The sequence below is a fragment of the Actinia tenebrosa genome, unplaced genomic scaffold (genome assembly GCF_029948245.1).
Source record: "Actinia tenebrosa isolate PJP-AT-01 unplaced genomic scaffold, QUT_ActTen_1.0 PGA_scaffold4__44_contigs__length_22323623, whole genome shotgun sequence".
In the NCBI taxonomy this organism is placed as follows: Eukaryota; Metazoa; Cnidaria; class Anthozoa; order Actiniaria; family Actiniidae; genus Actinia; species Actinia tenebrosa.
In genome coordinates, this window is record NW_028292581.1 from 9,218,126 (window position 1) to 9,240,810 (window position 22,685).

General features: G+C 37.1%; 4 protein-coding genes across 7 annotated transcripts; 1 reads left to right on the plus strand and 3 right to left on the minus strand.

The window, feature by feature from the left end:
- Positions 1–428: 428 nt before the first annotated feature.
- Positions 429–2,522, minus strand: LOC116296813 (uncharacterized). Its single transcript, XM_031704911.2, has one exon. The coding sequence runs from the start codon at positions 2,192–2,194 to the stop codon at positions 1,358–1,360; it is 837 nt and encodes a 278-aa protein (XP_031560771.1). The 5' UTR covers positions 2,195–2,522; the 3' UTR covers positions 429–1,357.
- Positions 2,523–6,473: 3,951 nt separating this feature from the next.
- LOC116296690 (ras-related protein Rab-5B) lies at positions 6,474–16,643 on the minus strand. Of its 2 annotated transcripts, none has more exons than XM_031704751.2 (6): positions 16,499–16,643; positions 13,800–13,956; positions 10,368–10,451; positions 9,869–10,143; positions 9,127–9,220; positions 6,474–7,110 (listed from the first exon to the last, which is right to left on the minus strand). In XM_031704751.2, the coding sequence occupies exons 2-6, from the start codon at positions 13,876–13,878 to the stop codon at positions 6,992–6,994; spliced, it is 651 nt and encodes a 216-aa protein (XP_031560611.1). In that variant the 5' UTR covers positions 13,879–13,956; positions 16,499–16,643; the 3' UTR covers positions 6,474–6,991. The 2 variants fall into 2 exon arrangements, with proteins under 2 accessions (XP_031560611.1, XP_031560618.1); XM_031704758.2 differs by having other exon boundaries at positions 13,800–13,950; positions 16,499–16,627.
- Positions 16,644–17,534: 891 nt separating this feature from the next.
- LOC148906999 (uncharacterized) lies at positions 17,535–19,950 on the plus strand. Its single transcript, XM_089036700.1, has 3 exons — positions 17,535–17,823; positions 18,024–18,249; positions 18,332–19,950. The coding sequence occupies exons 2-3, from the start codon at positions 18,024–18,026 to the stop codon at positions 19,666–19,668; spliced, it is 1,563 nt and encodes a 520-aa protein (XP_088892826.1). The 5' UTR covers positions 17,535–17,823; the 3' UTR covers positions 19,669–19,950.
- Positions 19,951–21,360: 1,410 nt separating this feature from the next.
- LOC148907000 (THAP domain-containing protein 2-like) lies at positions 21,361–22,350 on the minus strand. 3 transcript variants are annotated; one of them, XM_089036704.1, is made up of 3 exons: positions 22,055–22,350; positions 21,661–21,734; positions 21,361–21,532 (listed from the first exon to the last, which is right to left on the minus strand). In XM_089036704.1, the coding sequence occupies exons 1-3, from the start codon at positions 22,068–22,070 to the stop codon at positions 21,365–21,367; spliced, it is 258 nt and encodes an 85-aa protein (XP_088892830.1). In that variant the 5' UTR covers positions 22,071–22,350; the 3' UTR covers positions 21,361–21,364. The 3 variants fall into 3 exon arrangements, with proteins under 3 accessions (XP_088892830.1, XP_088892828.1, XP_088892827.1); XM_089036702.1 differs by having other exon boundaries at positions 21,661–21,854; XM_089036701.1 differs by lacking the exon at positions 22,055–22,350 and having other exon boundaries at positions 21,661–22,042.
- Between the last annotated feature and the right edge of the window lie 335 nt (positions 22,351–22,685).

Genomic DNA, 22,685 nt, shown 5'->3' on the forward strand with positions numbered 1-22,685 from the left:
ACATCAAGAAAAAAATCTGTAGATATTAATTAAAAAGATTACAGAAGTTTTGGGTTGTGTCCTGTTGATATAGCTTGTTTTTGGCGTCGTACTGGTAATTTGCGAAGCTCAAGTATTCCAAAAAGATCGTGCCATCGCCATTCCCCGACCAACTGAATGGACTACCTGTGTCGAAATGTTTTGGCTGATGACTGATTAACATCTGATTAAATAAGGTGAGGCAAGTTTTATAATTTGTATTCAAACGAACAGCACTCATATAGTAAAAGCTAAGAAGTGGAAAATCTGGATCCCGTTTTGAAAAATCCTGAATCCGTCACTGCACCACGACTTTGTGCGGAAGTAACACAGGACAAAAACGTTTGCGCATGCTCGTTAGACCTTTTTTAGTTTGGCATTCCCTAGAGTATCATTTCTTTGTTTAACGGTTGTGCATTTAAATCTTAGAATTTTATTTTCAAGAGAATGACACGTCTGAAATAGGAAAACATTACGCCCAACTTACTTGAAGAGGTCAGTTTCGAGAACTTCAAGTCAGTTCTAGATACAGTCAGTACCTTTGTCCCACAGAAAATGCAGTTATTTCAAAAAAAAGATTGTTGAAGGTTTTGTTACCGCCGTTTGCATTGCTACGCGGGCTTGGTATGTAACATGCAAATTACAGCCATTTGCATTACTACGCTTCCACCCCAGACAAAAACCGCGACGTGGACTTTGCAATAGACTGCCGTCAATCAAACACGTTGACGTCATTTACACGCGTTTGGATCGGCCCGGATAGGCCTGGTGAGTGTGGCTCATAATACTTGTAAAAAATCAACAAGTTTTGGCGCTTTTTGAATCACACACGGGAGAAGGTCGTGTTGGATCTAAATGGCTGACATTATTCACATAACACGAATATAATATATCTCAAGCTTAGTAACCAAGATGCGACATGCAAAAAAACCTTCACCAACATTTTTTGAAATAGTTAGATATCGTTCCAAGATCCTCACTAAAAAGTGAGGATTTTTTTCAGTCACGACTCAGTCCTAATACCTCTATATCTATCGCTATTGTTCTAACAATAAGTGGAATACTAGCTAGCCTATTACAAAATCAGACAAAATGAATGTCTAGCAATGAAGGGATGGTAAAGTATATATATTGAGTTTCTTTGATTCCGTTTTCATGTCAATCAGCGCCGGTAACTTCGATGAAATATCCTTTTCAACTATTTTTGGAAATCTGCTAGCATCAGTGTAGGACTAGGTCATTGAACTTCGTGTCACTTCAGTTTGACGCGGATTATATATTCCAGTTTACTTGCAGATCTAGGCGGCATTGCTTGCTGCTCAATATGCCGGATTCTGACTTAAAATTCTTTGATGATCGGCTGAGGTTTGACCGGAAAATGAGCTCGTTTAGGCACGGGCGGAGGAACATGAGGACTCTTCTCTGGGCTCTGAACAGCAGGTTTTATTCTAGTATTCAGTACGACTTGCACGGGTCTTGACTTGCAGGGCTGGACTATTTGTTTTCTAGGCAATCTTGGGCTCGCCAGTCCTGGGTTGACAACGCAAGAGGACGGTGTACGAGCTAGTTCTCCCTGTCGTCGGTAGTAGTCCAACTCTTCTTCTAGTCGAAAAGCCTTTTCTTTCTCACTTTGATGGTCGTTGTGCAAACTTCTGAGCCTCTCTTCGGCTATCTCTCGATAATCTTTCAATTCAATCTGCTCATAAAGATTGTGCTGTTGAATAACCTTCCATTCGAGCTGTTTTGTTAGTTTTAAACATTCTTCTCGAAGGATTCGCATGTTGTACTTCGACGCCAAAACCAATAGATCCACCAATTCGCTGCCAGATTTGAGCGTCCTCATCAAATACTCTTCGCATTGTTCCGTCACTTTCCTCATTTGAAACTGCTCCGCTATCTCAAGAAGGTAATAGCAGTTGTTTTCATTGATTGGCCTTTTAATCGTAGGGTAAATAACCAAGAGAAGCTCACGGATTTCATTAGGCTTTTGTTTTTCCAACGTCAGTACTCTTGCATTTTTTCTTTTCAATTCAGCAAACATATTTTCGAAGACTGGAGACCACATCACTAGAACCCCAGAATGCACATGCAAGCGAACATCGTCTACAAGAAGCACAATGTCACTTACTTTCCAAGGCTGAGAGAAATCTGGCTCTGATTCGCATGGAGCTGCCATTTTCCCGCGCGTTGTTCAGAAAGAGTTTGTAGCACTGACCTTGAAAACGCCAACATTTATAACTATTCCTTCTCGTGTTGCGGGATATTTTAAGTACTGCACGACACATGCAAACATTCCAAACTACAGACGCTAGTTGACCTTTGCTGAAGTATTTTGATGGTTAAGCTCAAACAGCTGATGATTTAATGTAACGAAAGACCAGCTGTCATCTAGCAGTATAGAATGTTTCGAATTCTTCCGTGATATTTGTCGCCAAATATGGCTCAATACTTAACAACATTAGCCTTGTGATAGTAATACATCTGTAGAACTCAAACTAGCACCGAATTTCAAAATGGGGATTGGCGGAATTCAAGTCATGCATACCGCGGCTCAAAGTAAGTAAGAAGTTCATGTTGAAAAAAGAGGTGCAGGTCTCTCGTTACTGAAGATAATGCAAGAAAACAAGTATTATACAAACATCAAATCCCATCTGGAGATCAGTTTTTTTTGGAGACGACAAGACGTAAATGATACATACGACACTTACGCCAACGATACGCGACAAGTCGTAAACGACATGTGAACGTTTCCGTCCATACATGCGACACTCCCTACACACATCGGTCCATTCTCGTACCAAGACCCTTCTCACTAAAAAAAATCTAAGATTTTTCGCCGTAGAAAGCTGAGAAGGCTTTGGGTTGCGTTACGAGAATGACATCTGTCGTGCCTATAATCCATGAAGACGAGACATACACGACATGCTCCTATATGTCCCCGTATGACCCTAACCGTAATGATGTTTCAACATCTCTTTACAGGGATACCTGTGGATCACAGTCTTAAAATGCCTTTGTTTTTTGTTTGTTTTTTTTTTTGTACTTTTTTTCATATTTTCATATTTTCAAACCCCTTCGAGAATACCAAGACAATGGTGAAAATTAGCATAACAAGAATGGCTACCGAAAAGGCGATGTTTGAAGTGTACTGTATGAAACGTAATTATACTTGAGGACTATTATTCATCCAAGGTCACGTGTCGATGAAGGCAGAGGTACTCCTGTGCCAGGGCCAGTCTTTTGTTTCCTAGACTACCTTGCAGGCGTTTCTGGTTAAGCCCAGGTGCTTCCATGAACAAGAGAGTTGGAGGTTATAACGCAGTAGGATTTAATATCCATATGTTCTTCCGTGATGTATGTATATATATCATATATCTACTGGGTGACCAAATACTAAATGACTTGATGAAATAAGCGGTGATTAGAACTTTGTGCGCTGTTGACCGTGCTGTGTGTAAGTATTTATCCCATTAGCAAGATTTTGCCATTGATTAACGACATATATTAATTGAATGGCCGATTCCTTTCTACTGATGGAGTACTTGTCTTCTCAAACCATATTTCCTGGACTATTAGTAGCAATTGATAGTCATATCTCGCCATCCTGACTACGAGCCAATAGCCCATGCATGAGGCCGATAAGTTTTAGTCAAATGCAACAAGTCAATCAAATATATAATGCAAACATATTTTGAAGTAAAGTAAATTTAATGTTTTTCAAAGCCGGCACTTTTCACTACTACTAGGCTATAATTTATAGCCTGTTTATAGCTCTTCCAATCAGAATGCAGCATTGATGATAGACCCTAGTCAGTTGGATTTGACTAATTAAAAAATAGACCAGCGGCAAAATTGGTCAAGTAGTCAATGGCCCACTGATTAGGCCGAAGGCCGAATTGGCTATCTCGTAGACCATGAGGCTGCACGTCTTTTTTTTAGTATAAACCTACTATCTAATAATTCAAATAAATGAATACAAACAATACTGAAATTAGGTTGAAATAATTTTTTTTTTTTTTTTTGCCAGCGTTGTTTTAGTTTCAAAAATAGACCACTAGTATCTCAGCCAATCAGGACGCAGCCGGATTTAATAGACCATAAGTAGGTTTATACTAATATAATCGTAGACGTTAATTTGCTGTTAAAAGCACTAGTATTTTTGTCAGTGAGACCAAAACTGAGCTGTTTCGAAAGCGCATTAGACCCGTGTGAGATGTTGACTCAAACAGATGCTGATCGATGCTGCTATTGATCTTCAGTTAAGCATATCGATTAAAGCGCAAACCAGTCCACACGTATCCTGATATTTGAAAACAGTTTTTTTGCCTTATTAAAGGCACTTTTTGAAAACGGACGACGACGAACGAAAACGATTTTTTTTCAAAACAGCATCTTAAAAATTCGTTTCGAAAAATATCCGAATTCATAGTTCAGATTCAGACAATAGCGAAGCAATCACTGTTGCAGCAGCAGTTTTACCAATGGAACTAAAGTTTTGTCTCACAAAACATCTACACAGTTTCTTTTTTAGAGGGTTTTGAATTCCGAGATGTTCTAGACAATTTGTTAATCTAGCCTGTAGGACATGAACGGTAACTAAAGAGATTCGGAACCATATATAAATACGTGTTGACGGGGCCTATAAATATCGTCATTTTGGTCTGTGTTACTATTCCAACCAATGAAGTGAACAAGGTTTTGTGACTTCGCTTTGTTAGATTTAACCAATAGATATCTGGTTGGCAAGTTAAATGACGATGGAAAAGTAAAACAAATAACGTCATCAAACTCACACCATTGTCAACGGCAGATCGAAATATTAATGATTCAAATCAACCAGCATATTTTATTCGTTTCATTATCAGCTTATAGTAACCAATAATTGTTCTTTCTGTTTTTGATAATTTCAGACTCCAGGTTTAAGGTGCACGTGACTACGAGTGAAAGTGAAATACATAGAGCTGATTCTCTTTCACTTATAGAAATGGGAGAATCAGTTGTCGTAGTGATGTGTTAGAGGAACGAAACGAATTGAGAAAATGCCACGATCACACTCAGAGCACGAATGGGAGGACAGTCCTCAGTACTATACAATAAAACTCGTAGTAGAAGGTTAGCGTGCGTTATGATCTCGAGTAATGTGGTTCTTGAATCAAAAACATTACAGTACATGCCAGCCTTCCTAGAAGAGTGAAAGCCATTTCTTAAATATATAGGTCACAGTATAACTAAATATTAGTGCCGTTGCAACATACGTGCATTGACAACAAACTTGTAAGGCTATTCCCAATTACACTGATATTAGCTAGGATACAATGCATAGCACAATTGCAAAGTCTCAAATTGGAGCATCTTAAACATGCAAAATTTCAATAGAACCTACCCTGTTGGCAAAGTCTCACATTTTTCTTACGGGGTAAAAATATTAGAGGGAAACTCTGCCATCAGTGTCAATAGATCCATGAAGCATGCATAAACTAAACGGTTTGAGAGGTGACACCCTAAAGTTTTTGGATAGCTAGTTTCTAAAGACGGAGGTACTGACACGACGAATCAAAACCATTTATCATCGAAATTCTCGATTGTGCGAGATATTTAAGTGCTTGAAGCTATTTTTCCAACATATAATTTATTTTCAGGCCATAAGTAAACAGTTCACCCCAAATAAAGACGTATCTATGAGATTAATATGAATGAATCAAGATCATTACTGGAATGCAGGCATTGCTACGTCATAGTCGACATGTGACGTCATAGCTTGGACGCATTCTTTTGTTCTTTCATCACTTCCTTCCCTGTTGTAGTGCTTTTCCCCTCTAGAAAGCCATATTCAATTCTATTAGAATTGTCGACAAAACTACAGTAATTTTGTTTCAATTTTTAGAAGAACACTTTACAATCTTGCGACACCCATAATGCATCATGGTTACAGTATGTCATCTCTTTTCTGCTTTCACTCAAACAAGATTCCTATAGACCAAATTCAAAACTCGCACTGATGTGAGGCTTAAGTTGTGAAGGGATCTGGCGTGACTCAAAGTAATCTGGCGTGATTCAAAAGTCACGAATCACGCCAGATTCCTTTGGAAATCTTTCATAGAATGAAATAATAAAAGATGGCAGCCATGTTGAATTAAAGCTATGACGTCACATGAAAACAAAGAATTGGCCGATCTTTTAAAGATAACTGACAACCAAGAAAGTTTTTCATAGTTATATACATACATGCAGAAACTAAATATGTGCAAACGCTCCACAGAATTACCACTAAAGAAACATTTAATGCATGAAATAATCACTATGATGGGAAAGTTATAAAAGATATGATATTAGAACTCTGTCTCAACATTACCGGGAAGTGAAGTGTGATGAATTCATGTACAAGAAACTTGGAATATTATTGACCCTTTATAAGAGAATTAATTGGAATTTCAAAAATTTAACATGAGAAAAAATTAAAAGGAATAGTTTATTGGAATGATTTATAGTTAGCTGAGGATATCAAGGAACATATTTATAAAGCAGTATTTGATGGAAACCAGAAATAAAAATGAAAAAATATTCTCGGGTATAAATCTAATTTGTTTTAAGATAAAGGACTGCCCTAGAGGGGGGTCATTGTTGAAGTGAGCCTCAATATCTCTAGCTAACCTGGAGCAATGGAATATTACAGACAACAGTTCATCATTCTAATTTACAAGTTACAATTATTAAAACAATTTAAACAAACACCTTACTCCAGTGCAAAGAATACAGATAATTGTAAACATGTTAGGTGTAAAGGAAGATGCTATAATTAGTATTATATATCACAATACATTTACATTGTTTAGCGGCATCTGCTCCCTTGTTGCATTCACATGCTGGCGGGTGTATTTCTAGAGACATTTTCAGTGTCTTGTACAAAATTGGCACTACAGATTGACCATTGTTTTCTGTTAAAATCACATCTTAAAGGTATTTTGAGGATAGATCATTTACAACAACCACTGTTGGGTTGTGGGTTGGTTTCGTGAAGGTCTACTCTCCCTTGACGTCCCTGTGCAGCTTGCCCTCCGCCTTGTGCATTTTCACTCTTGGGAAGTTTCTTAGCTATCGTTATCGAAAAGAACAAGATTAATAATCTTTAAACTGATGGTAATAGACAGTCAATAGAAAAAGTGGGAAAACTACAGTACTGGCTCGTAAATGGTACATGTCGTAACAATGAAATAGAAACACTGGGAAACCTACAGTACTGCCTCACAGCATTTACATAGTATAATATACCTTAACATTGCATTAGAAATAGTAGGAAACCTGCAGTACTGCCTTACAGCACGTGCATGGTACAACATGCTGTAACAATGAATTAGAAATAGTAGCAAACCTACAGTACTGCCTCACAGCATGCACATGGTACAACATGCCCTGACATATATATTGCCATACTAATTAATTGTGGGTTGCATGAAAGTGAAAAATTTGAACCTAGGATCGTTTTGTAAATGTTGAGTGTGATGGTCTGGTCCAGAGTAGACTGTTGTTGGTGGTGACTGACATCAGGTAAGAAAAAGGATTGAATAGAGTGAAGGGTTTGAAACTAGGATTATATGACGAGTGTTGAGTGTGATGGTCTGGTCCAGAGTAGACTGTTGTTGGTGGTGACTGACATCAGATAAGAGAGAGATTTGAAAACACTGAAAGGTTTGAACCTAGGATTATATGACGAGTGTTGAGTGTGCTGGTCTGGTCCAGAGTAGACTGTTGTTGGTGGTGACTGACATCAGATAAGAGAGAGATTTGAAAACACTGAAAGGTTTGAACCTAGAATTATATGACGAGTGTTGAGTGTGATGGTCTGGTCCAGAGTAGACTGTTGTTGGTGGTGACTGACATCAGATAAGAGAGAGATTTGAAAACACTGAAAGGTTTGAACCTAGAATTATATGACGAGTGTTGAGTGTGATGGTCTGGTCCAGAGTAGACTGTTGTTGGTGGTGACTGACATCAGATAAGAGAGAGATTTGAAAACACTGAAAGGTTTGAACCTAGAATTATATGACGAGTGTTGAATGTGATGGTCTGGTCCAGAGTAGACTGTTGTTGGTGGTGACTGACATCAGATAAGAGAGAGATTTGAAAACACTAAAAGGTTTGAACCTAGGATTATATGACGAGTGTTGAGTGTGATGGTCTGGTCCAGAGTAGACTGTTGTTGGTGGTGACTGACATCAGATAAGAGAGAGATTTGAAAACACTGAAAGGTTTGAACCTAGGATTATATGACGAGTGTTGAGTGTGCTGGTCTGGTCCAGAGTAGACTGTTGTTGGTGGTGACTGACATCAGATAAGAGAGATTTGAAAACACTGAAAGGTTTGAACCTAGAATTATATGACGAGTGTTGAGTGTGATGGTCTGGTCCAGAGTAGACTGTTGTTGGTGGTGACTGACATCAGATAAGAGAGAGATTTGAAAACACTGAAAGGTTTGAACCTAGGATTATATGACGAGTGTTGAGTGTGATGGTCTGGTCCAGAGTAGACTGTTGTTGGTGGTGACTGACATCAGGTAAGAAAAAGGATTGAATAGAGTGAATGGTTTGAACCCATGATCGTATAGGTAAGAGTAGTATTCAGAAAGAACGTTGTTGGTGGTGAATGACATCAAGTAAGAAAAAGGATTGAATAGAATGAAGGGTTTGAACCCATGTTCATATGATGAGTGTTGATTGTGATGGTATAGGTAAGAGTAGTATTCAGAAAGACTGTTGTTGGTGGTGACTGACATCAAGTAAGAGAGAAGATTGAATACACTGAAGGGTTTGAGCCCAGGTTTTAGTATTGGTGTGAGAAGGACTGTTCTGTTGCTCATGGTGAGATGTCAATCAAGATGTACAATGTATTGCTGACATTACACTTAATAATTGAAATAATTGTAATATCAATGTCATTGTCAGGTAAAAACATAAAACCCTGAGCATGAAATAAAGCCACAACATTTACATATTCCCAAAAATCAGAACTTAAAAATTGGGAGGTAGAAATGTCCCTACTTTTGTAAGAAAAAGTTATAATTCTAAGAAAAATAACTAGGGAACTTGTATACCATACAGCACATTTCCTTACCTATAGCCAAGAAGATATCATTTACATTCATTGCTGTCTTTGCTGACGTTTCCATGAATAACAAGCCATTTTCTTCTGCATATGATTGTGCTTCCTGGAAAGATGTAACAAAGCTCTTAAATACAAGGCTCAAAATGATAGCCTGTCAATAGATGGTGTCTAGACATTGCCTCTTAGGCTGGTCATCTTGAGCAGTTATATTGACGGTTAATATGTTAATAGAGACCTTAAGCAAAGCGTTCTTGATAGGTACTGCTAACCTCAAACTGCAGTTCAATGTCAGGCATTTTTAATCAAACTTTCAACATTTAGCAGAGCGTTATTACAAAGTAGTTGCTGGAAAAGCCGTCATATTGTTTTTCATTGATACTGAGTGTGTTTGACGACATGTTTCTGGGCCTGACCCCTAGCAGTTAGCAGCAAACCTGATGCTTAAGTTACTCCTTGATCAGCTTTTATTTTCATCCATGTAAATCATTACCTTAGAGACTGGTAATAAAGTAGAAGGTGGGTGGGTGGGGTGATTTGAAGCATATGAACAGCGAGGTTCCGGGAATGTCGTAGCATGATACAGTGTATATTTGAATATAGTTCCAATTTAACTATATTGATTTTGAAAGACTGAGCTATTATTTATAAAACCCTGTCTTTTCACAGCTCATTGAAGGGTGACAGGAAGGCCCATACATGAAATTTGACTCAATAAAATGTACATACTGTAACATCTATCAGTTCATAGTACCTCATAATCCACCATCCTCTTACTGGACAAATCTGCTTTATTTCCAGACAGTGCAATCACAATATTAGGACTAGCTTGTCTCTGTAATTCCTTGACCCACGTCTTAGCTCGTCCAAATGTGTCCTGGTTGGTGATATCATACACCACAATAGCTGCTTGAGCACCTCTGTAGTACATTGGCGCAAGACTGTGATATCGTTCCTGACCAGCTGTGTCCCATATCTCAAATTTGACCGTTGTATCATCCAGACAGACAGTTTGTGTTAAAAATGCAGCTGTGGGGTAAAATTGTTACAGACAGTTCAACTACACGTGCAATAATCTTTCCTGGCCTTTTTCTCAATCAATTAGTGGGTCAAAACTTTGTCTAGAGCCAAGTTAAAACTAAGAGTAGGCATACAGCACAACATCCTGAGTGTTTGCTATAGAGCTCTGTAGCTTGGGCATAATGTTTAGTTCCCATTTCAGACCATACGACCATAAGAAAAAATATATATACCTCCAATTGTACTCTCTTGATATTCATGGAACTGTCCTTTGACAAATCTCAAGACAAGACTTGATTTACCAACGGCTGATTCACCTATAAGTATAAGCGAATGAAGTAAATAAAAGTATAAAGGAAAACACATAACATAACTTTGAACTGATTACAATTTTGTTCACCCATTTGAACCAATGTCAACACACCAAAGTTTATTGTTGGGTTATAATATAAGATACACTACGGTAACATAAATTTGATGCAATGCCTCTTCGTCCCAAGAAAATGATTTGGAAAATATGTAACAATAACTCCTAATTAAAGCACAGTTCTTGTTATCATAAAATATATGCAGGGCTTAAAATATTGGCTGAACATTGGACCATCTCTTGCCAGAACTGGGACTTGTCTGGTCAAACCTTTGTCTTGCCAGTCATTTTGACCAGTAATGTTTGGTAAGAAATAAGGTATGACTAAGCTAAAACTAATTTGGTCTGTGATCATGAATGGTGACTGATTGGCCATTATTTTAAGCCAATACAGAGAAATATAGTGTGATATGCTCCAGTCTGTTACATGTACATACTGGCAATGGCTGTCTTCAGTAAATACGGTAATTGCACTAGAAATGTTTTAATCTGTGTTCTGGGATACCCAGCTCTTTTGAAGAACAGGAATGTTTACCATCTAAATCAATCCAATTAATAACTCATTTCTGCTATGTATCATACCATGAACACTTCCACAAGTTTTTGTCTTCCTTTAGACATTTTTAAAAAACAAATTGTGCACTTAATAAGCACTTCACCATAATATGCAGAGTTACCACATCAATGTCATGATGTCGCACAAATTTAAATTTAGAAACTCTGCCCCCTTGAGACATGAAAGTGAAGCACTGGTTAGCAGGGTTTGAGCCAGAAATTGATCCATCAGGGACAAATTGGCCCTCAGACAATTATAAAAAGGGTCAAATTAAAATTTAGGGAGTATATTTTCCATAAATTGTACAGTACGAGAGGAATCATATTTTTGTTGGCAATGTCTTCTTTTGCAAGACAGTAAGACGACTTCATTGCACGTATGACGACTTCCTTCTTTTCGCCAATCATTTGTTCTTGATTAGAAGTAAATGTTGCTCTTATAAAGTCCTCTTGTAACACATTTTTGTGATCTGTAGTGTTTAAATGCCAGGTTAAAGTTGAGGTGCAGATATTAACACCAAAAGAATTGTTTGTTTTTTTTTTGCTTTCTGACAAAAATAACAAAACATTTTCGATCGTAGTTGTGTAACCATGGCTCATCTGGCAGCCATCTTTGCAGAAAATTTCTGGCTGTGCTTGTGTGAGGCTCATTGCACTTATTTTTTCAAGGTTTGATCTCCATCTTCAGCTTCCTGATCCTGCATTCTTTCTTATCTTCATCTTTAGAATTTTTGTCAAATAAAGTTGTTATTGCTTACAAGTACAGTACAGTCCAGATGTATGTCACAGGGTCCACGCATGTAATTTGGACGGAGTGCGTTAATTCATTTCACGCACAAACGTGTAAACTTCAGTGCTTTGAGACATTGACGCACTACACGCGTTTGAGTGTAATATTCTTTTGTCATAACAAAGGCCATAGAAATTCAGTATAAATATCATTTATATTCCACATGTACGCATGTATTCCGTTCAACTGCATTAATCCAAACGATTTCAAACGTCTGGTGAAATCAGAGATATGCATGTATCATTCAACTGGATAAGAGAAATTCAAATGATTTTTAAAATTTTTGCTTCAAAAACGAAAACATCTAAAAAATAACTCAGATCATCAAAACTAAAAAATAATTAAGCAGTAGAATCAGGTTGGCTCAAATTTCTATATGAATGCTTTTTTTTTCGAGTTTCTATTCAAGCACTAGTCTTAAAAATAAATTCAGAACGTTTTAAAACCCTGTTTATACTGGCGATTTTTACTGCGATTTTTGTGGCAATTTTCGGAAACATAAAATCTTTTGTCTCATCCTTCAAAAGTGACATTTGTCTGGGAAAATCTTGGTATCCTGAATAAAGCTTTACGAGTAAATTCTTTACCATTATTTATTACCGTAAATCTTCTATTTAGCCCCCTGGGGGGCTTATTTATTTCAGGCACGTTTGAGGGAGGGCTTATTGGAGAGGGGGGCTTATTGATTTAGTCGAAAGGCAGTATGTAATATGATTGTAACTCAGGATTAAACGAAAGCATTACTATTGACCGTCTTGCAAAATCTGTAGTGATGTACATGGCATTTTTATTATTTGATTCACCTGTGTTAGTCTCTCAAGTATAATTTATGATTATTGTGAATAGCAAAAATAAACCCGGCAACATTAACAAAGCAAGCTAAAAAGAAATGTTTTGAACAACCAAGACTTTAATAAATCACCTTTAATCAGTACACATGATTCTTTAGTTGTGAAAGGGGGAGGGGGGGGGGGCTAAAAAGAGAGGGGGGGCTTAACAAATTTCTTCCTTTAAAAAAGGGGGCTTATTAGAGAGGGGGTGCTAAATAGAGGATTTACGGTATGGACAAAATCGCTGAAAAATCGCAGCAAAAATTGCCGTAAAACTCGCTAGTGTAAATGGGGCTTAACAGTTTGATTATTGAACTGGAGCCAGCGCGCACCACGGCAAATTACGCTTGAAATTTTTTTTAAGTTTCAATATTCTTTTTATGAAAATTTAGATGTTGCTAGAGGAGCCACAAATTTTAACGTTAAAAGAATATGATATCATGCTACATGCCACACGTTGAGTCAAAACATCAGAAGTGTTTTACGCAGGAAAAGAAAAACATCTGTGTTATCGCCTATTCAGCGATCAACAAATACATTACGAATCCCTCGGGAATCATACTGAAGTTAATGAGCTATTGGGCTGCGTGTAATTTTGCCAAGTTTTTAGAGTGTACTACACGCTGATGGACGAACTACGCTAGTATGAGTGTACTCGTTAACGGTGTGCACGCGTCTTACACGCATGTTACCGTGACATACATCTGGGCTGTACTGTATTCTTTTCCTTTTTGACATAACAACATGACTGGATACAAACAAATAGCTGTGCAAACCATGTGACTCACCCCAGGCTCCTTTCTGCTCACCTCAGTCTTGCTAGACCAATAATCAGAAATTGCCAAGTTTGTAGCATTACACTCATGGATTTAACACGTAAAAATAGGGCACAATCATTTCCCCTCCCTTTGGAATGGGGACAATCTGACCCTTATCATAATCTTTAAGGGGACAAATATGTTTTGAAAGCAGGAATGGCACAATGGTGCAGCCTGGCTCAAACCCTGGGTTAGCGGTAAAAAGCACAATACAAAGTTTCAAAAAGAAATTAAAAAAACATGTCAAAATGTTATCTGTATGGAACATAGCACAGTAAATGCTTTTTTTTACAGAAAAAACTCACCTAATAATACCAGTTTAAACTGACATATCTTTCCCACTGCTGCTCCATTTGGTCGTTGTGCTGTTCCCCTAGATGCCATATCTTAACAAAATTTAAAGAGGGTGTCCTGCCGTATATCAGCAGACACTTGATCTTGCTTGTACTGTCTCTTCTATAACTAACGCAAGGTAATAAAAATACAAATGAATCCTCAAAGTCAATGTGATTAGTGAAGAGGTAATTGGCCAGACCTTTGGCCTTTTTAAACACTGACCTGATAACAAGGAATGAAACATTTCAGTACAAGTTAAGTTAAAACAATATGAGCACACTAAAAATAATAGAAGAGTTTTGTCGATAGTTTAGTGACAGCCTTGTACATAAGGCCATTTAGAATACCAAAGTGTGATGACATCAAATTTCAAAATTTCCAATTCAGTTTTGGAATGTCAGCATTTCAAGAGAAATCAAAATTGCCTACACATCTGCCAAATTTAAGGTTAATAGAGCTGTGGAAATGGAGACTCTAAGCATTTAAGCTCTGAAAATCCCAATGCATTTTCTCTTATTTTGCACTGGTTCTTGTTAGATCCAGCACCAAATAAGAAAAGTTCTTATGGTTATAATTTGTATTTCATAAAAGAAATAAAAATCTTGCTGTGCTGTGTGGAGCTATAAAGCACTTGGGGATTGCCAGAACACTAATCTTGAGAAGTGTCGAGGAACACTCTGCTAAATGCATTGTGCTTCTCCTTCTGTCATCCTCCACATGCTTTATAACTCCACACAGGAAGTGCGCACATTTCTATTTCTTCAATTCTATTATGTAAACACATTGGTATTCTATTCCAAAAGTATTCCAATAGCTTTTCAGGCATAATATCTACCTTCAGCAGGGATTAAAATAAGAGCCAGTAATTCGCAAGTCATGATGACTGGCCAAATTAGTTTTAGCTTGGTCAGGCCTAGTTTCCGGCTCAACTTTACTGGCCAAAATGACCGCAAGGCAAAGATTTGATTGGCCAAACATTATCCGATGTCTGGCCATTATTTTAAGCACTGTTGAGGGGTAAATAGAAATCACTATATGTACTGTACAGTAAATCTGTAGTCATAAAAAAAAGTCAATGATTAACAGAAGTTGCCGAGCCTGTGCTAACGAAAAAAATGGCTGGTAAATATTTGACATAGATTTGACATCCAATATATTAGCTATATTTTACAGTTAAATCAATAATTTTCAGGAATAATTCTTCCAATGTTCTTTTTTTTATCCATTTCATGCAGTAAATGAAAAAATGCTGCATTTTTATCCTTCCTCTAACTTATGTGTAACTGTTACACAAACATATCTTGATTATAACTAATACATCAATAAAGAAATGTAAATCATAACATCTTTTGAACCAAATTGTTTATTATAAGACTCATTAGAAGCATCATTTATATGTAAATAAGCAAATGGCATGATGACAATAATATTATGAATACTCCAGCAAAATTCTACATTTTTTAAATTTCCTGTTTCCAAAATTATATTTTACTTATACAGACTTCTTCAGGCATAAGAATTTGAAAATGAAAAAAGGTTAAACGAATCACATTAGAAGTAGTATAGAAATATCATTAAACATCTAAATGGCTATAACATTATTGTCATTACATATCCAGGAAATATTTAATGAATTTACTTTACAAACACGAAGAGTTTGAAGTGAAAAACAAAACAAAAGGGAAATGGAGAAAGAGCAAGAGAAGAAAATTTAGGGATTTAATTTGATCAACAAACAAAATGACACTTCCAGGAAATATAAAAGATAATCTTCTAAGCTATGTTGCAGTATGTAACGATACAGTTTTGCTGAAATTTTGTCATAATCACATGGAATATCTAATACACACTGTTTGGCAAATAAGCACTGAGGTGATTAAATAACTACTGAAATGAGGCAATTTAATATATACTTTCATATTTCGATAGCTAGACAGAGAAGGAAGCAATACAAGCTTTAATAGACCTACGTAATATTTAAATTAAGAAAAACATAAAATTGAACTTGTTCAAAACGGGTTAAAATATAAGAGAAATAATAGTAATGACTGGTTTGTTGAAATAAAAGATTGCAAATAAAATTCCTGGGCATCTTAGGAAGAAACATTCAAAGAATCAATATATTTTTCTGAGAAAAATATAAGCTTAATCATATTTTTGGAGTGTTTGAAGCAATCACTTGGAACGAGTACCAAAACACCCTCATAAACTTGGTAAATAGCTACACAATTTACCTTACTATTTGCCATGAATTAGTGAAGAAATGCAGTAGTTTTATGAAATACGACTTCAAAAAAGTGAAAATGCTAGAAAATCAATATGGAAATTTATATAGTTCTTAGCACGAATGACCTCAAATACACTGTACTGCTTGCTGCTCAAACATTCAACAGATTAAGATTTCCTTCCTTTCTCCCAAGCTCAAGCTAGTAAAACGCCCAGTAACCTTGTATAGGCGATTTATTGTAAAATGCCATCGATAGTGGTAATGGAAGCAATCAAAATTCTTCAAAATTACGAAAGATTTTACTTCTTCCAGTACAAGATGGCGTCGACTGATGTGAAATGCGTAATAAGAGAACCCTACGAGACGGCGCTTAAAAACAAACTTCTCGCTCCTACAACGACAAAATCTCGAGCCAGTGGAATCGAAATATAATCTACGTACCTGTTATGTGGAATTGGGTTTGTAAAAAGCTTGAAGTTTTGAGTTATTTTGAAATTCTTCTTGGTATTTCAGACTAGTTCCAAAGGTTCATTGACAATGGCCGCGTGACCACACACCCCTGAATAACATCTCACTTCACGGGCCACCCCACACACTTTCGCTAAAAACATTACGTCATGTTTTTCATTTTTAGAATTGCCATGCGTACACAGGCTACCCAAACCTCGCATTTTCCTATTTCATTTAGGGAAAGGATTTTGGAATTGTCTGCTCAGACAAAATTGACTTTAAGTATGGACAGTGATCCCATTTTCTAGCCATAGATATTTCAAATGAAAAATAAAGAAAAATGCACAAAATCATTTTATGACTTAGTCACAAAATTGTGCCATTATTTTCTAAATTATTATTTTGGAATACTCCATTTCAGTGCAGTTCCATTCACTGACCACGAATAATAGTTCCAAGTCAGGGCTGTCAACTCTCCCGGATAAACCGGGAGTCTCCAGATTTTGGACCGTATCTCCCGGTCTCCAGATTAGAGTCTCAATTCTCCCGGATAATCGCCGAAGCTGACCATTTCTTGTGAGACTCGACTTTCACAACCATAATTAAAATTCCAATTATTTTGTGTTGTTTGTGTTATTTTACATCGCTAACAAAATCAAAACGTTCCTCATAAACTGTTCTTGCAAGCAGGCCATTGTAATGTAAGCGATAATCTGATTGGTCAGAAATAAACCAATCATATCAAATGTTACAAAGCGAAAGACGTCTTTTCAAGCGCTTTTTGACGTGCTGTGACGTCATTTCCCTTCCCTATCAATTCTCCAGATTTGAATATCTTGGGGGTTGACAGCCCTGCAAGTTGAGGCAGGAGTTTGCACGCAGAGCAAAACTATACCTTTTATCATCGGCAGCACTTCCAACCTCAGCTAGGAATGGCTATTCATGGTCATTCAACAGAACTGTAAAATGGAGTATTAGATTTAGAAAGAAAGTATGAAAAGGACATGTAGTGCTCAATAGGCCCTTTGCAGCTAGTGGTCACGTGCTTGGATACCGCTTAGCAACACAAAACTGGAGAGCAAGCCTTCCAGTAAACAAAAGTTGTAATAGGTCAAGCACGCGTGGTTTTATACGATAGTTTCATCGTTCAAAACGCTTAATCCTTTTGCCCTATCTACAAACACAGTAAGATAATCTTAAATTCTCTCCTTTGGACTCGATTTTTGGTTCGAAAGTAACGATATTCTTCGCGTTATCGCGAAAAAATTGTCACCGCCGGCCCGCTCGACGGCTGAAAAACATGGCGACTTCGCAAGGTATGTACTTCAAAACTCTCCTTTTTTTTGGTTTCTTTTCAATTATTGGACTTCTAAAATCTCTAAAATAACAGTTTAGATTGTGAATGGTGATCGATTGTAATTGGACGGCATTTTAATGGACGATTTGTTTATTTTTTGTGAGAGTGATTCCACGTCTAAAGTCAAGACTAACCCATGTTTACATATATTCGCTGTAGATGTTAGAACTCCCGACGAGCCATCACATACCAAGAAAAATTCTTCGTACTGATATTTTTATATTTATTTTTGTTTTAGATGAAGTAGAAACTCAAGACATCTCTATCTTTCCTTCCCTCACCTTCGATGATGTAGGGAGCTACGCTATAGAGAAGTCTGGCTGCACAAGCACTTCGAAAGCGTACAAATTTATGGCGGAACCAGGCTATTTACATGACGTTAAAGGTACTTGATAGCCAAAATGTTTTTTCTATTTCATTATGATATGAATGGCAGACAATTCACACTAATTTTTCCAATTTTTTAGTGATATATACCGACCAGTGCGTGAGAGTTAAATGCAAGTGTTACCGCTCAATGAGGAAGTCTGAACCACCGCACATTTTAGAGGTGTCAGTCCAGAACAACAATTTGACATTGCTGTCTGGGCTGTGCTCATGTGTAGCCGGGGCAGGTGGATACTGCCATCATGTGATCGGGCTTCTTTACTATTTAGCCCTTCTTAAGCAACTGGGACATCGGACATTGCCTGATGAGCTAACATGTACCAGCATGAAGCAGCGTTGGAGCATACCTAGAGGATCCAAAATCGCACAAAAAGAAATACAAGACGTGCTAGTGAAAAAACCCCAACTTGGCGCTTCGTACAGTAGATATATCAAGAGTAATTTGTATTCCCCATCTACCCAGTATCCTACCCTCACAAAAGAGCACTTTAATGGCTTCCAACCACCTTATCCTCTCTTTACAACCATTCTGCCCAATCAAGATCAACTTGGCAATATCCCATTTGTACAGAGCAAGTTTGGAAATGTCCCAAAAGGCTGTGTCCTGTCATATCAACAAAAGATGTCAACTGACTACATCATAAATGATTTTACTTGCACTTCTTTCCCAGAGCTTCCCCTCTCAAGTGCAGAGGACAGATTTAATAACAATGTGTCAATCTGTCTTGACAGTCGTCAACAATCTATATTTGGAACATTGTCTGTGACAACAGAGTCATCACTGAGAGTGCAGCAGCAAACAGTCACTCAAAGTCAGAGTGATGTATGGCACCTGCTCAGAAAAAAAAGGGTAACAGCAAGCAAATTTGGCATTGTCGCTCGCCGGGTGTCACATTTTGACACCCTTGTCAATCAGCTAAACCCCACCAGATTTGTACAAACTGCAGCAATGAGAAGAGGCATTGAACTTGAACCACATGCTGCCATGGTCTATGCTAGCAATGCAAAGGGTGGAAGAGTAAACCTCTTCCCATCTGGGCTGATTGTCCACCCAAAGTGCCCATGGCTAGGTTGTAGCCCAGACAGGAAAGTTTATGACCTTGATGCCGTAAATAATGGTCAGAATCCCTTTGGCTTGTTAGAAATAAAGGTCGTTAAAGAGGGGGAAACATCATTTGACAATGTGAGGTATCTCACCAAGGACCAGAACACTAACCAGTACAAACTGAAAACAACAGACATTTATTATTACCAGATCCAGTGCCAGCTTGGACTCACAGGATTAGAATGGTGTGATTTTTTCAGTTACATTGACGAAAATTTGTTTGTTTGCTCTAGAATTAATTTTGATTCAGTGTTTTTCCAGCAAGCAAAGGACAAAGTTGATAGTTTTTTCTTCAATTACTATTTACATTAATACACTAAGATTTTTGTTGTTGTTCTCAAACCATGGCCAGATTTCTTATGATAACAAATATTATATTATTTTTATTAATGACAAATCAATTCATAATCTTAATTTATTTTTTATTATATTTATATCATATTAGTATTATATTTATTTGTGCTATTTAGATTTTGTGTTTGTTCATTAGTTTTTTTTTTTGAGTTTTCATTTACAAACAAATTGAAATAGTTACAAAAAGCAATCCAAGACACATGATAAACCAACCTGCATTAAAGATTATCTAATGGGTTATGTAAGCCACATTAATCATACATTCACCAACTTCTTACAGACACTATGCCTCATTATTACCATTGGATAAAATAAGTGGGCCTTGAAAATTTGTAAGGAGGCAGGCTACAGTATATAACTGATTGACTGAACCTAAAGTGGACAATGGCACATCTGAATCAAAAAAGTGGTACTCTTTGACTCTTCTTATTGCCCTCTCGACATGAATTCTAAGACTTGCTAGTGTCTTTGTTTTTTGAACATCTGCGGCCTAGAATTGTTCCTGACTTTCAAGAAACGGAGGAATATTTAACTCTACCCGCTTCTCCCTAAGTAAATCTTCAATGTCAAACCCTTTGTCTGCCATGACTGAATCACCAGGTTCTAACAAATCTAGAATGCCGCTGCACCTTGTGATTTCCTTATCACTAATCCCCCCTGTGTAAAGGCTAGAAACGAAGCTAATAGCTCCATTAGGGGTAATGCCTATCAAACCCTTGAGTGTAGTATTACTCTTATAACTAGAATAAAGCTGCGACTGAAGTAGTAGGGAGGTAGGTGTTTGAACAAAAATCTCTGTACAATCTAAAATGACACGTGTGCTTGCATAAAGCTTTTTAAAACCTTCTGGCATAAACCTATCAACATCTTGCCTTGAAGGCCAGATCACTTGACTACCAAGAAGAAAATACAAAAAATTAGTCCATGTGATCAATTTCCTGCAAACTGATGATTTATGTATTCGGAACCTATGAGCTAAATCCTGTCCGAATAGACCTAGTTTGAGGCGTACACAAAACATAAACAATTCATCCACAAGAAGCATATTTCTTGAGTCTGGTCTACTTTCTCTTTCTCCAGAGGCATAACAATATGTCATTTGTGCAGCACATGGCTGCAAAAACTTAAAAAAGAACTGAATATGTAAATAGGATGGGAAACCTGTATAAAATCTTATGATCTCATTGTCTGTGCCAAATCTCTCAAGCCCAAACTTATTAAGTGCTAATTGTTCTGCAGCTTGCCTCTTAATGTCCTCAATTTCTTTTGCAGCTTCAACTTTAACCCTTTTTATTTCAGTGAGGGCAGCTGCAGTTTCATTTCTACTTTGTTCAAGTTGCTTTTGTGCATCTTGGAACTGTGCTCTGAGTGACTGGACTTGTGCTTGTAGGTCATCCATGCTGAAGGTTGTAGAAGTGCTGGGACTATTATCTTCATTGTCATCACTTTCATCTGTCCTGAGTGTCTCTGTAAAAAGGTTTTGAAATTATGATGACACTCAGTTCACACTCAGTTCACACTAAATAAAAAATTATAAAAGACTAAATTATTAAAATTATAAAATTATTTTGGTTTAAACCAAAATAAACATCAAGTACAATTCCATCAGTCAAGTCTAAATGAAATGTATTGAAGTAGAAATATGTGATATTCATTACCTATCTACTTGTCGAATTATCTTTCTTCTTGCTTTGGATTTGGTTGACCAGTCAAAGATTGATGGTACAGCTTCTCTTTTTAGCAACTGACGTCCAGAATCAGTGGGAGGATTGTAATCTTCCTCAGTGAAGTGTTTTGAGCACACTCTGGTACTTTTGTTAACCTATTATAAATCAAATGTCCTTTTAATAACAATGTAACTGTATTCAACTATTTTTATCTTCATTACAGTTTTTTAAAGATCCACAGGCAATTCGTATTGTGCATTGATATTGTTAGATTCCTATATACCTTGAAGTGTGGGCCCACATCTCTTCGTATCTTCACCAGCCATTCCTTTTTCAATTGCTCATCCCTTGCACGGCCTGGTAAGCGGTGAAACTTTAAATCAGGATGATATCGAGAATCTCCGTTACACAAGGGAACACAACAATGGTACGAAGAATTTTTCTTGGTATGTGATGGCTCGTCGGGAGTTCTAACATCTACAGCGAATATATGTAAACATGGGTTAGTCTTGACTTTAGACGTGGAATCACTCTCACAAAAAATAAACAAATCGTCCATTAAAATGCCGTCCAATTACAATCGATCACCATTCACAATCTAAACTGTTATTTTAGAGATTTTAGAAGTCCAATAATTGAAAAGAAACCAAAAAAAAGGAGAGTTTTGAAGTACATACCTTGCGAAGTCGCCATGTTTTTCAGCCGTCGAGCGGGCCGGCGGTGACAATTTTTTCGCGATAACGCGAAGAATATCGTTACTTCGAACCAAAAATCGAGTCCAAAGGAGAGAATTTAAGATTATCTTACTGTGTTTGTAGATAGGGCAAAAGGATTAAGCGTTTTGAACGATGAAACTATCGTATAAAACCACGCGTGCTTGACCTATTACAACTTTTGTTTACTGGAAGGCTTGCTCTCCAGTTTTGTGTTGCTAAGCGGTATCCAAGCACGTGACCACTAGCTGCAAAGGGCCTATTGTAAAAAATGCTGTTTCACCAATAATTAGCTATAAATTAGTCTAATATCTATTAGTCTAGTATCTATTTCACAGGCTTAATGACTTCACTCTATGTATAAAGTATGTTTTTATAGACTCTAATTAATATTACAGGAGGCTCTCTGCTTTAATAAGCCTGATGGTTTCAGGACGCCGTCTTATTGTCATTTGTAAATCTCGTATGAAATCAATTACACAGGAAAAAAAAAAAAAACCGGATTCCCAAATTGGGAATTTGTTGGAAATTTCCTTGAATTCCCAATTTGAACATCAATGTTGGGATTTAATGTTGGGACTTTCCTTCTAATACC